A 15,230-nucleotide genomic window follows, 5' to 3' on the forward strand; every position below is an offset into this window, starting at 1 on the left:
ACATCAATGACTTGCCTTCTTTTTGCTCGTCCTAGGTACAGTTAGAAAGAAGAAAAAAGGTGGTAAAACCCCTGGAGGAGTTTTCTTAACAGTTATTTCTTGAAAACCTACAATAATAAAGGAGGGCAGCAGTGCAGATAATTTAGAGCAATACACAGTCTGGACATTATTTACATGGGGTCTGGGAATACCTTTTGGACTTGAACAATTAGAGTTCACTGAATGAGTTGGTTTACCACCCACCCACCCACCCATCCATCCATCCATCCATCCACCCATCCATCCACCTCCAACTCATACGTATTGTCTAATTCTTTTGGGGTTTTTTTGTTTATTTTTAGGTTTTTGCTAGGCAATGAGGTTAAGTGGCTTGCCCAAGGCCACACAGCTAAGTAATTACTAAGTGTCTGAGGTCACATTTGAACTCAGGTACTCCTGACTCCAGGGCCAGTGCTCTATCCACTGCACCACCTAGCCGCCCCTGTCTAATTCTTTTTGAACATCCTTTAGTTGCTATCATTTGCTGCCATGTTTAGCATGGGAATGCTATCCATCCAATCCAATTTAACAAATAATTATTAAGTACAAACTACATTCCGGGCAATGAGTATCATAATGAAAAAGTCTCTATCCCTCAAGGAGCATACAAGGTTTGAAGCACTGAAGGAAGACTGTGTCTTTAGTGCCTAGGACAGTGCACTGAACATTCAACAGGCTTTTAATAAATGCATGTTGTTGTATTCCCTGTGACTATACTCCTACTTTCCTCAGAGCTTTGATTCTGTTTGTTTTATTGCTGTTTTTCCATCAAAAGTTTTCCAATCTACTAAACTTCAAAAATATGAATAAAGAGTCTCTCATCATTTGGAATATAAAATTCATTTGTTAGGGCAAAGTACCACAATCACAACTATCTTCAGCTTATCGAAGAAAGAATTTTAATGAAAAACCAGATGAAATTCAATGAAAAGGATTTTTCAACCCAATCAGTTTAATCAAATTACAAATTAGGAAGCGCAGCTATAATAGACGTTTGCAGCTTCTATATCTGTTATCTTCCCTGTCAGAAAAAAAAATAGGGATCATAGATTTGGAGCTATAAGTTTGAAGTTATCTCTGTTAATATCCTCATTTTACAGATGAGGAAACTGAGGCCCATTGTGGTTAAGTAAGATGGTAGCCTGGCCTGTATTCAAGCCCAGGTCCTTTGACACCAAATCTAGCATTCTTTCTACTATTTCACAATGCTCCCACAGCTACCTTCAGAAAGTCAATTCATCAGCTTTTGCTATCATGAGTATGACTGTGGTCTATTTGGGACTTCTCAGGATAATTCCAGGGATGAAGTAGAGGACATTCAACTGAAGGGAATGGTGGGTCCTCTCCAAATCCCAGAAAGTACATTACCCAGGAGTTAGACCTTGCAGAATCACAAGTCATAGCAAAAGAACTCTCAGACACCATGGTGCTCTCCCAGAATTTTGGATTCACATCCATTGCTGATTAACCAAAACAATGGACAAAAGGCAGTAATTCCAGAATCAAGGCAAGAAATCTACCTTGGGGGGAAAAATGACTTCTGGGTCAATAGCTAGCCTGGACCTATTGCAACCCCCCCCCCACACACACATATAAATATATAAAAACATATATATATATATATATATATATTTATATGGATATTTGTAATGCATATATATATAAATTTATATGTGTATATCATAGATCTGTACATACCTATATATGTGTAGACATACATACAGTATTAAGTCTACAACAAGAATTGTAATATAGGGCTAGACAAAACAAGGCAGCTTGGAAAATATGGGCAATGTCCATTGGGGGATGGTGCTTGCCTTGTTCATCAAGATTACCTATTTGTGCTTCCAGGCTTGAGAAAGAGGAAACCTATAATGAAACATTTTTGAGATGAAGTTAAAAAGGGGATAAAACTAGGAATATTTCACATAGCATTAACAGATCTTCAAGGCAAGAGCTGATGAGGCAGCAGAAGGTACTGGGAAAAGCTTTTGATTGGGTGTTGGAAGCACACCATCTTAGTATTATTTAGTGAACCATGTTGGCTAATATCTCACTTTTCTGTGCTTTGGTTTTTTCCCATTCAGAGAAAATGGCTAACCTTACCCTACCCTAATCTAAAAAAAAGATTTTTTTTTTAAAGCAGAAACCTGGAAAAGAAAAAAAGACAATAAGAAGAAATAGCCTCTTGTGAAGAAAGGCACCATTAGAATTCAAGGCATAATCATCATCACCATAATCGTTGTGGTCATTTTTATTCTCTGGTAGACTTACCCAAGTGGCCTTGGGACAGCATCTGATGGTGCTGGGGGACTTTAACTACCCAGATATCTGCTGGAAAAGCAATATAGCAGGCCACAGATCATCAAACAAGTTCTTAAAGGGGGTTGGGGGGGAAATTTCTTAGGGCAAAAGAAGATACTGAGGATGGTAGCTGTCCATTTGGTCTTTATCAAACAAGTGATTAGTTTTTGGATGAAAAGTCAGATCAAGTCCTTGGATAAAGCCAGCACAGAATGATAGAGAATTAGCAAGATAAGGGAAGGAGAAGAAGTGAGAGATGGTAGAAAAGAGAGTTGAAGAAAGAAGAAGAAAAAGAAATCAAGGAAATTGGATGCTTTTAAACAAGGATGAAAGAGAAAATTATCCTGGCAAATAAGAAGACAAGGACCAAAAGAATCCTATCCTTACCCCATGCCTGGTTCTGGTTTCCATATTTTAAAGGGAATAGTAAAGAACTAGAAATGGTTAAGGACCAAAACAGCAATGAAAATATTAAAGCTAATATGAGAATATGAGAAAAGACTGAAGAAGCTAAGTTAGGGTTAATTTATGAAGGATCAACAATCACCTTTTTTTTTTTGTAAAAGAACACTGAAATGTTGAATTTCCATGAAATGGAACTAATGGGAAATGGATAAAAACTGTAAGCTCTTTAAGTTAGATAGCTGCATAGGCCCACCTGGAGTGAGGGGACTCAACCTAATGACCTTTCCTGAGTATAGAAAGCAAAGTTCAAAGATCCCTCTAACTCCCAGATAAAGGGGCCTATTTCACTCTTTGATATCTATACCAGAATTTTTTTAAACACAGGAAGGAGACAGGAAAATGCCAACTTCTGAATTCCATCAAGTCTTAACCTCAAGCATCATCCTTCTCAATGATATTTTGAGCTAAGTTTTAAAATCCTTCCACAAAGGGTTAAAACTCTAAAGAAGACTCATGGTTCACTCACTTCTCTGAAACTGAGCTGTCCCTAGGGTAAGCAAATCCAGTGGTAAGGTAGATCCCAGGTTCTCTCTAACCCTTGGGAGTATTGTAATGGTCCATGAGAGGCAATACAGTGTGGTGGGTACAGTACTAGATTTGGACACAGGAGACCCTCCAATACTTAGCAGCTTTGTGATGTTGGATAAGTCACTTAGCAGACCTCTGCCTCAGTTTCCTCATCTGTAAAATGAAGGATTTGATAGCTTATTAGTTTCTTTCCAGCTCTAAGTCTATGATGCTGGGTGTAGATGTTGTAGCCTAAGTCTGCTCATGTATAATTCCAAGTTTGGTATGTCTCAAGTCCCTCCTTCTCTGAAATTCTGCCTACCTAAAAGAGGTACAGTGAGTGCTGAAAAGACAGGAGCTGTAGAAGGAAAGGAGGTTAAGTATTTTGTTTTCCCCCAGTAGAGTGGTTACCAAGGCTGAGTGCCACCCACTCCCTTCTGTCACCCTCTAGTTTCCCTTTAGTGAGGATACCATTTGGCAAACCAGAAAACAATGGGAAAGAGAAAGGAGGGGCAAGGGAGAAGCACAATTCTCTACTTACTGAGAGGAAGAACAATGATGGGTATGTTCTTGGGGCGTTTGCTTTCCTTGTCGATAAACTCGCCAGTCACCGTTTTCTCTCGCTCTGTCACCCTGCAGTTGTATTTACCACTGTCCTCTTGGCGGAGGTGGTAGATCTTCAGGACAAAGACGCTGTCACTCTCTTTGGACACCTTGAGCTGCCCCCGGCTTTCCCGCTGAGCAAATTCACTGTTAAGCACAGGCACAGCGTTGGGTCCCAGGCTGGCGATGAGGGAGCTGTTGAAAGCCCAGGAGACAGCAAAGTAGCGGTCAGGAACGTTCTGAGCCTCAAGGATGCAGCGGAACTCAACTGGCTCACCAACCGTGTATAGCCGTCTGTCCGTCTCCAGTCGAACACTGAATTCTTTGTCTATGAGAAAGGAATGGAACAGAATGGGAGAAAGAAGAGATGGGCCACTGATGGCAAAATATACCTATCCCAACTATATCCCAAAATATACAGATCCCAAAAGAAGTCAATAAACCACTTGAGAGAGTTGACTTAATATTCCAAGATAATGACAATACCACTGTATCCATGAGAGATGGGACCAGATTATTGAAGAGTCAAGTGACACCTAGAAGTCAGAGAAATTTCAAGACTGACCCGAGAGACAGGATTCATCAAAAATAGAAGCTCCTTGAAGGCAAAAATTGGCTTCAGATTTGAATTTATATCCCCAGTATGTAGAAAAACTTTTTGGCCATATTAAGAGCTTAATAAATTGTCTGTCTGTCTGTCTGTCTGTCTGTCTCTCTCTCTCTCTCTCTCCCCTCTTCCCCCCACTCCCAGTAAGCTAATGAGATTAAGTGACTTGCCCAAGGTCACACAGCTAGGTAACTATTAAGTATCTAAGGCCAGATTTGACTCCAAGGCCAGTGCTCTAGCCACCCCATCAGCTAGGTGACCCATCTCTCTTTCTTCTTGTTTCTATCCCCACCCCTCTACCTTAGTTCTTCCCCTTTCCCTCTCTTCCTTATTTGTCCTCTTATCTCTCTTCCTTTTCTTCTCTCTCATATTTAGTTGACAGTATGCAACACCTGAGACTATTGATTCGAACTCCAGGTCAGTCCTAGAATTTACCAGCATTATTCTGAAACAGCTGCTTTCTCAGGTCTACTTATGACCCATATCCAAAAAATAAAATAAGAACACTGAAGAAATTTCATAATGGAAAAAGAAATTTCATAAAACTTGTCTTCCCCACCACTATTAACTGGTTAGGTTTTTGAATCACTCCATCCAACTGCCCACCCTGTTACTCATAAATGTTCAAAGATCAACAGAATGAAATTTTGCTATATTCTTCCTCATATCTATCACTTATTAAGAAATTAGTAATTGTTTACTCCATACCAGGAGCCAGGTAGTTCAGTGAATGAAACACTGAGCTTGGAATCAGTTCAAATCCAGCCTAAAAAACACTGAGCTGTGTGATTTGGGGCAAATCAATGAACCCCAACTGTCTCAGTTTCCTCATCTATAAAATGGACTGGAGAAGGAAATGGCAAACCATTCTAGTATTTTTGTCAAGAAAACCTTGAATGGGGTCATAGAGTTGGACACAACTGAAAATGAATGAAATGTAGCAACAACTATATTCGATGCTAGGGTCTGGAGATACAAAAAAGAGGCAAAAATAATCTCTGCTCTCTGTTGGGGAAGATGACAGATACGTATATGTTCACAGACATATATACACATACACACACATATGTTACATCAAAAGTAGAAAAAGAGAGGTAATTTCAGAGATGAAGACTACCAATACCCCCTGAAAAAAAGCTACCTTGAAGGAAGCTAAAGCATCTTAGGAGACAGGGAAGAGTAGGTAGGACATATGAGGTCCTAGAGTCAGCAGTTCAAAAATACAGAGATAAGGGGTGAGATATCATTTTTGAGGAATAACAAACAGGCCAGAGTTGCCTAGGGCCCCACAGTTAATAAGTGTCCAAGGCCATATTTAAACTCAAGGAGATTCTTTCTAACTTTGGCACGTAGAAATGATCCAAGTTTAAGACAAGTGGAGAGAGAAGTAGTCAGGTTCTTAAGGGCTTTAAATGCAAAGGAGAAATCATGTATTTCAGCCAGGAGGTAACAGGGAGCCACTGGAATTTATTGAATCTGGGGTTGGATACTATCAGATATGTACTTTAAGAAAAATCTCTTTGACAAACTGCACTGGGGAGGGACTTGAGATAGGAAGACTTATTAGAAAGTTATTGCAGGGGCAGCTAGGTGGTACAGTGAATAGAACACTGGCCCTGGAATCAGGAGTACCTGAGTTCAAATCTGGTCTCACTTAATAATTACCTAGCTGTGTGGCCTTGGGCAAGCCACTTAACCCCATTGCCTTGCAAAAAAAGAAAAAAAACTAAAAAAAGTTATTGCAATACTCTAGTTAAGAAGTGAGGAGGAACTAAAATAGGGTGGTGACTATGTGTGTGGAGATGTACAAGAAAAATGATGTAATGGACAGATGTGACAAAATTTGACAATATATTGAACAAGCAGTGAGAAAGAGGAAGGAGTTGAGGATGATATCAAGTTAGCTGATATTATCAAATAAAGGGGAACACATCAACTCAACAGAATCATATGGGAGAAATCAAAGTTAACTTTTCATGGACAGACTACCAATTAGACTTAATCTTTTAGGACAACCTCTTAAGTGGAGTTTCCAAACATTCTTAAAAGGTTTTTATTTTATCCAAGAAGAAAGGAGTAGAAGTTGGAGGGTATTCTTTCCCCTAAGGAATCATTTAGTTACTAAAAGGAAACAGCATAGCTTAATGGAAAGAAGACTAAGTTTGGTAGGAGTCAGGAAGACCAGACTTCAAATGCCTCCACTGAAATTTATCTGTGCTGAGAATCAGTGTCCTATCATCCTTACCTTCACTGATTAAAAAAAAAAGAAGAGAGAGGAAGAAGAAGAAAAAGAAGTCAGAGTATGATACTGTCGGGAAGAAGTGAGACTGGCAAAATAGGGCTGCCTTAAGGGGAATGGCAGAACTAGTTTCTATGCTCCGTTTAAAAATTTCCAGCCCAAAGTGATCCCCTGGGCTTGGGAAACCTGGGTCCTCTGCAAAGCATTAAGTCTTGTTTAGGAAAATAAAATGTCTTAATTGTGGTAGAGATGGTGCATATTAAGCTAGGGCTCAAGATCTGCTGCCTGTGCTTACCCCACTCCCCTGCTCCCTCAAAAAATTGCATTGACACCCACTCACCCCCAAATAGTCCCTTTATATGGCTTGTTTCTCACAATGCTGAATATGTCACCACCATCTATATTGTTGCATCCATGGCAGGATGCCACCAGCAGTGGTATCTCTTTTGGGGATGGGAAAAACCAATGGATTTAGAATCAGAAGAACTTGATTTCAAGTTCTGTTTTTGTATGACACTGGGAAAGGGATTTCCAATTCTTTGGACCTCAGTTTCCTCATTTGTAAAATGAAAGGTTGAATTCTAAATAGTTTGTCAGACCCCTTCCAGTTCTATCACTGTTCTTATGGCCATCAATGAGTTATTTAACCCCTGTGAGTCTTAACTTTCTTCAACCTTGAGAAAGGGGGGTGCCTAAGTGGCACAGTCCATAGAGTACCGACCCTGGAGTCAGGAGAACCTGAGTTCAAATCCGACCTCAGACACTTAATAATTATCTAGCTGTGTGGCCTTGGGCAAGCCACTTAACTCCATTTCCTTGCAAAAAAAAACCTAAAAAAAACCCTGATAAAGGGATGGTAATGTTTGATGATGGTAATGACGACGATGATGATGTTTGTCCTTTGTTCTCAAAGAAGAGCATGCCATCGGAGAGGTGAGACCATGATAAGCATATAAATTAGGTCTGAGCAACTGGGTGCTGTACTAAAGTCACCAGACTTACTTTCTCCTCAGAGACATCTGGGTCCAGTGGCCAGAAATGAATTGGGATGACTGGAGATGGCCCTGGATGTGACTTGCCCAGGGTCACACAATTAGTAATGTCAAGGGTCTGAGATTGGATTTCAACTCCTGTCCTCCTGACCCCAAGGTCAATGCTCTTAGGGATAGAACCTGTAGTACATATCTGAAGGGGCTTCTATGAGGCTTATGAGATAATTTATGTGTGGTGTGAATAAAGCTTACTACACAATATAAATAGGAGAAATAATCATAATAATATATAGCAAATTATAATATGGCTACTATTATCATCATTATTATTATGCCAACACAGGTTTATTTTCTTTTATCATAGATTTATAGACAGTTGTTCAGAGCCATGTGTGACCCCCATTTGGAGTTTTTGTGACAGAAATATTTAAAGTGGCTTTGCCATTTCCTTCTCCAGCTCACTTGACAGATGAGGAAACTGAAGCAAACAGGGTGAAGTGACTTGCCTAATAAGTGTCCAAGGCCAGATTTGAACTCAGGAAGACTGTTCCTGACTTTGGGCCAGGCACTCCATCCACTATGGTACCACCAAACTGCCCCATTAGAACATTCCAATCTTTTCTTTTTATAGATGAGGAAACAGGCCTAGAGACTTATTAAGTCTCAGAGGTAGAATTTGAACCAGGGACCCTCTGGTTTCAAAGGTAGTTATTTTTATTGTGTCTAATGGCTTCTTCACTATATGTGGTTACTATACAACACAGGTGGCCATTCAGGAAGCAGGGCTGGGGAAGAAAGATTTCTTGCTATAGGGAGAACAGTAGTCCACAGTTGTTTCAGTAGCCACTGGCTTACTTCTCAAGCTTCTCCCAGTCAGCTTCTCAATGAACTATTTCCACAGCACTAAGTCTGATATGAGAAGGGTACTAATTAAAACCAGTTATCACTGTAGCTAAATAGACAGGAGGTGATAATACGAATGCCCCAAGCAGCTTTCTTTGAATTAATCTGGAATTGTCTTTCAAAAAATAGAAGCTAGGTGGCACAGTGGATAGAGCACCAGCCCTGGAGTCAGGAGGACCTGAGTTCAAATCTGGCCTCAGACACATAATAATTACCTAACTGTGAACTTGGGCAAGTCACAACCTCATTGTCTTGCAAAAAAAACCCCAAACAAACAAAAAGAGAGAGATTGGATGAATTTGCATGTCAGATTTGGAAAATCCTAACTCCAAGTAGGTATGATTAAAATAAAGACAATTAAATTCAGGCAACCTAATTCTAGTGCATTCAGAGTTCATGACTGATCTTAAAATTACTCAGGACAGGGGGAGGCTAGGTGGTGTAGTGGATAAAAGCACCAGCCTTGGAGTCAGGAGTACCTGGGTTCAAATCCGTTCTCAGACACTTAATAATTACCTAGCTGTGTGGCCTTGGGCGAGCCACTTAACCCCACTTGCCTTGCAAAAAAAAAAAAAAAAATACTCAGGATAGGGAAGAAAGACTAGAGTTACCAAGGAAGAAACCTGAAGAAAGACCTTTTTCCCAACTTGAAGTCCTTTCCCCTTTGACCTGTCATTCCTGACCAATTGGACATTATCTTCTTTCACACTTCAGCATCTCAGACAAACTGGCCTAATTGTTGCTCCCCAAATTTGACATTCCATGTCTTAACTGAGGCTTTCACAGACAGTCTGTCCCTCCTCCCCCTCCCCATGGGATCCCCGCCGCCTTCAAGGCTCAGTTCAGGCATCTGTTCTTCCCAAATGTTAAGTTACCTCCAACTCCCAAATATGATTTCATGTCTCTGTTTTGCACTTTCTTATCCAGGGGCGTATTGTCTCCCTCTAGTAGAATATGAGCTCATTGAGGACAAGAGCTGTCTTTGTTTTTGTCTGTCTTTCTACCTAACACCCACCATTTTGTCTGGAAAAAGTAGGTTCTCTCAGAATGATTCGCCTAGATCATTCTCCTATCATCCTACTTCCTACTGCCTGCAAAATAAAATAGAGACTCCTCTTTTTATAGCACTTAAGAACCTTTACAAACTCGCCTCCAACCTACCTTCTAACCTTAAGCCTATACCACTCCCTCTTTCCATCCCACTCTGTAGGCCACCGAGTGGCAAATGGTCTTCTTAGTTCTTATATAGGAGACTCTTATCTCCCAGTGCCTTTGAATGGGGGACCACCTGTCCCTCATGCCTAAAATATACTCCCTCCTCCCCCAGCTTCTTAGAATTCCTCATTTTCTTCAAAACTCAGCTCAAACAACTGCTTTCTACACAAGGCTTCTCCTAATAACCACCCCACTCCCAGCTGCTAAGCCATCTCACTTCTGTATCTGTAATCCCAACATGTACACTTTAGGGTCTGTTATCCAGTAGATGCTTAATTAATGCTTACTGAATGATTATGATAGAGGACTTAAAGATCCCCATCACCAAAATTATCTTGTCTCTAATATGAACAAAAATATAATTATACATTATATCTACCCACATTTATGCATAGATGTGGATATATGTATGTAAATATACATATGTGTGTTCTCATGTACACATCTCCCTAGATAAATAAAAACTTTATGCAGTTCCTGAAAAATAAGAGTGTAATAAGTACTCGCTGACTGATTAATAAATTCTTGTCGAATATTCATTTCAGTATACCTAAAAGAGTCAAAAGCTTCTGAATCCTCCCATCCTCCGGAGCTGGTTAGGAAGCACCCACCTTAATGATGTGGCTCCAAGCTCTCACACCCCATTAGATTTCCATATCATAATGGAAATCAATTAAGCAAGGAATGTCAGCCTCTTTTGAAGGCACACAACAGTTAGAACAGGGGGTCTTCACCTGGGAAATGGGAGTAGAAGAGGGGAGATGATGACCCTGAATTTGAATGAGAACAAAATGGTATCTTTAGCTTCCTTTGTGATCCTGTGGATTTTATATTATGCATTTAAACATATGATTCTGAAAGGGCCTACAGGTTTCACTAGATTGCCAAAAGTTTCCGTGGACATAAGGAAGATTAAGAATCTCTGAACCAGAAGAAAATTCTCAGCAAAATGGTAATGGCAGAGAGAGAAACCAAATGTCTGACTTTTTTTTCAGTTAGAAGACCCCATATGGAACTCTCCTATCTTCTACCTTGAATTGATTTGGATTCATTCTTCTACCAACACTCAAGCACATACTCACTCACCCCCAACACAACCAACATACCTTTGGATTAGAATAATGGGTAAATTCCCTTAAATGTTAGCAACACAGAGCCATATAGAGAAAGCCTTCTACAAAAGCATATACCAGTAGCTCAAGGTGCAAAACCAAACATTTTCCATGCAGAACAATCAGTTGTCCGGTCCAGACCTATGGCTCATGCTGGACATGTGCTTTTCCCTTATTTATCTTGTGGTCCATGGAGGCAGTAGGAGCCTAGAATCCTGGTTATTGCTTTCAAACACCAATAGAGTAAAACATATACAAGGTATATTCTGATCTTTATCTATTTCCCCCCCTAACAGAGTCAAAAGAGATACTGTCTCCCTCAGCCCCTGTATCATTTATTGCCAACCACTTGGAATTAGAACAATCCAATACCAGAAAATCATTCTGAGAGGAAATGATTTTTCAAGCTCCTTACCATAATTAATTAATCAATCACCAAATCTTTCTTCAATGCCCTATGTGCCAAAGACTAAAGTGGGAATATAAATAAAAAGTGAGACAGTTCCTGCCCTCAAGGAGTTTATTTTCTATCATAAATAATCATTAAAGTAGAGCCCATGATTTAATTAAGACTCCTACAGTACATAACAACATCCTCCACCCTCCTGAGATCAATTCCATAAATATATATATATATATATACATATATAATGATTCTTTTTGGGATTACAAACCAGAAATCTGGAATTTGCACAACAATTTATGTAGATTTCTAACTTTACACAAATAAAATGACAAGCCTTCTTGAAGTAATTACATTAAACATTCCCCAATCCCTTGGTAAATATAATGTTTAATAGAACATTAGAGTTAAAACTAAGACAGGGCAATTGGGGCATCGCCCCAAGGCAATGATTTTAGAATGTTGACAGCACTTGCAGTTCTTTAGTGGCTCAGAAACAACAGAATTAAACATCTAGTTAGAAAGAATAATTAGTTAAAATAGCAATCTTCAAATGGAAGGCTAAAGAGAACTCTTCCCCAGCTCAACTCTCTTCTCCTGTCCCCACCCTATGGGTTAGTCTCTAAAAGAAAAAAAAGCAACCTTGAGTCAGTGTCCAAGGGTTTCTGTTTTTATCTTCAACACTCAATAGAATTAGTGTCCTCTCCAGACACTCCATCCCTTAACAACTGCAGGCCTACTTTGGCCACTTGCCCAGAGTGGTTTATGATACCTGACTTGGTTGCAAAGATATCTAGATATGGCATCATATGCCACACAGAGTACACAAAAATTACCTTAGTTTTTCATGGTCTTCAGATTCACCCATTCTAGAGTCAACTAATCCACAGCCAGGGTAAAGAAAGCATTAACTGAAGAGGGAGGAAGAGAAGCTCAAAGACACTAACCAGTTGGCTGGACGTTGACCACAGTTCCTTCCGAACGCTTGAGGGTCATGGGGTACCATGACTTGTCAGGATCCTGGATCCACTCAGCAGCCTCGCAGTAGAACTCGCCTTGGTCAGATGTCTGAAGGTGGTAAACGGTGAGCCTGAAGGTGGTCTCTCCCAATTTGTCCAGGCGGACTTCTCCCAAGGTCTGCCTCTGAGCATACTCACTGCTAGAATGGAGCACAAAATCCCTGCTCAGAGAGATCACCTCCACGGGCTTCTCACCAGCCCGCTGCCTGTACCAGATAACTGAGAGATGACTGTGTTGCGACGTCTCCGTGGCCACATCGCAGGTCAGTTCCAGAGAGTCCTGTTCCACCTTCTGAAGAGTCTGGGGTACTGCTGTGGCTTGGAGGGAATCTGGGATCACTACAGGACAGAAAAGTAAACATGTTTAGAAGACTACACCAGGGCCATGGAAATACTACTAAACTAGAATCAGAAGATCTGCCTTGGAAACCCAAATTTATTGGTTGCATGAGCAGCCATGGGCAGCAAGTCAGTTTACCTTTCTAGGCCTCAATTTCCTCGGCTGTAAAATGAAGGCATTCAATAGGTTCAATAACCTCTGAAGTCCATTCTGTCCCTCAATTTACGACTCAACAATCAACCAATGTTTACTAAATATCTACTAAGTGCCAGGCGGAAGGGAGATAAAGGCAAAAAGGCAAAATAAAATTATAAAAATCAAAGAATCTTGGAGTGACAAGAAAATTTACTGCCTAATCTAATGAAATAACATTTTTAAGTACTTAGCACATAGAAGGCTCTTAATAAATTCGTGTTCCCTTCCCCTTCAACAGTGGAGGAATCCCTTTCCTCTTTGCAGCATCCCAAATGGTCAAATTTCAATTATCTGAGCTAATGGAAGGGAGGGCTGGAGGAAGGGGAGGGGAGCTCTGATACAGACATTTCAAAAATCTTTTCTATTTGGCATGGGAATGAGTTTTTATGCCTACCATGAATATGCACATGGGTGGGTCTGGAGTTCTGGGAATTTACAACACTGCGTAAAATATGAGTGTGTGTCACTTTACATAATAAATTGGTTCCCTGAAAACTTGCACAAATTCTTAAAAGTCAGGCTGGATTCTCCTCCTGATTTATGCTATATTGAAGATGTTTTCATTTCTTCAAATAGCACAAACTCCTCAGCTAAAGCTTTATGGTTGATACATTTGACACCGATGACCACCCTCTCCTCCTAGATAATTTTTTTCCATTCTGGATTTTTGTGACACTACTCTCTCTCGCCTCCTTTCCTACCAGTGTGATCTTTCCTTCTCGGTTCTCCTTTCCATATCAGACTCCCATAGTTCTGCCCAGTGCCCTGTTCTCCACCTGTTTCTACCCTCCTATTTGGGGGCCTCATTACTCCTAATGGGTCTAATGATGACCTCTGTGAAGATTCTCTCCCGAGCACTATATTCACATTCTTCTTGGAGATTTAGAGCTCATATCCATAGGCATCTTTGTTTTTAAGGTTTTTGCAAGGCAAATGGAGTTAAGTGACTTGCCCAAGGCCACACAGCTAGGTAATTATGAAGTGTCTGAGGTCGGATTTGAACTCAGGTACTTCTGACTCCAGGGTCAGTGCTCTATCCACTGTGCCACCTAGCCACCCCCCAGTCCCTAGGCATCTTAAAGCTCAATATGTGCTTATAATTTTGCTTCCTAAGCTCCACCCAACTTCCAATACTCTGAAAGCTTCTCTCCTTCTGCTAAGGGCACCACCAATCTTCCAAACTGTCCAGACTCTCATCTTTGGCATTATTTCTTGCCTCCCCTAATTTCTCTCAACCCATGTATTCAATTAATTGCCAAATCTTGTCATTTCCTTTCTTTCTATCTTGCACCTTGGTTCCCTTTTCCTCTACTCTCAAGGCTATCTCTCATCATCTTCAGGCTCTCATGAACCATGACCTGGATTGTTGTAACAGGTTCCCAACCACTCTCCTGCCTTCCGGCTCTCTTTTCTCTAATCCATTCTTATTCACAGATACTAAAATGATGGGGCAGGTTTGATTCTGTCACTCCCCCTTTCCACAATCTCCAATGGCACCATATTACTTGAATATTAAGCACAAGCTCCTCCATTTGGTTTTTAAGTCCTTCCAAAGTGCCTTTGCAACATATTACACATCACTCCCTTCTTACTTCATGGTCCAGTCAGACTGGTCTTCTTTCTCTTCTTTGCATATGATACTCAATTTCTAATTTTCATATTTTTGAACTGGCTCTTCCTCATGCTTGGAAGGCACCCCCTTTCCACCTCCACATCAATGAATCCCTTTTTTTCTTCTAAACTCAATGTATGTAACACTTAAACAAATCCTTTCCTCGCCCAGAAATGTACCTTTCATATAATTTGGCCATATTCATGTACATATTTGGGGCAGAACCCTGGGCTTGGAAGACTCAACTTCATGAGTTCAAATCTGGCCCCAGACACTTATCAGCTGTATCACCCTGGGCAAGTCACTTTACCCTATATGCCTCAGTTTCCTCAGCTGTTGAATGAGCTGAAGAAGGAAATGGCAAACCACTCCAGTATCTTTGTCAAGAATGGCCCAAATGCAGCTGGATGGCATTGCATGAGCACTGATCTTGGAGTTAGGAGAATCTGAGCTCAAATCTGGCCTTAGACATTTGATACTTACTAGCTTGGGCAAATCACTTAATACCTCACCGTGTCACAAAAACAAAAACAAAAATGTGAAAGAATACCCAAATGAGCTCACAAAAAGTTGGATACACTAAAACACTTGACAACAACATTTCCATATGCATGTAAAAATAAATAAATATATATATGCACATATATGTATGTGCCTATGTATAGACATAACACA

The 15,230-nt window shown here is 40.4% G+C and overlaps 1 protein-coding gene across 2 annotated transcripts in view; it reads right to left on the reverse strand.

Moving 5' to 3' along the window:
• Positions 1-15,230, reverse strand: part of IGSF3 (immunoglobulin superfamily member 3) — a 139,450-nt gene that overhangs the window by 44,629 nt on the left and 79,591 nt on the right. The window contains exons 4-6 of one of the 2 annotated variants that reach the window (XM_074188533.1): positions 12,337-12,747; positions 3,857-4,246; positions 2,314-2,373 (exon numbers count right to left, since the gene is read on the reverse strand). In XM_074188533.1, the coding sequence (XP_074044634.1) occupies positions 2,314-2,373; positions 3,857-4,246; positions 12,337-12,747 (861 nt within the window). The remainder of the gene's footprint in view (positions 1-2,313; positions 2,374-3,856; positions 4,247-12,336; positions 12,748-15,230) is intronic. The other variant, XM_074188534.1, reaches the window with a different exon arrangement.

The sequence above is a fragment of the Macrotis lagotis genome, chromosome 5 (assembly GCF_037893015.1).
Source record: "Macrotis lagotis isolate mMagLag1 chromosome 5, bilby.v1.9.chrom.fasta, whole genome shotgun sequence".
NCBI lineage: Eukaryota > Metazoa > Chordata > Mammalia > Peramelemorphia > Peramelidae > Macrotis > Macrotis lagotis.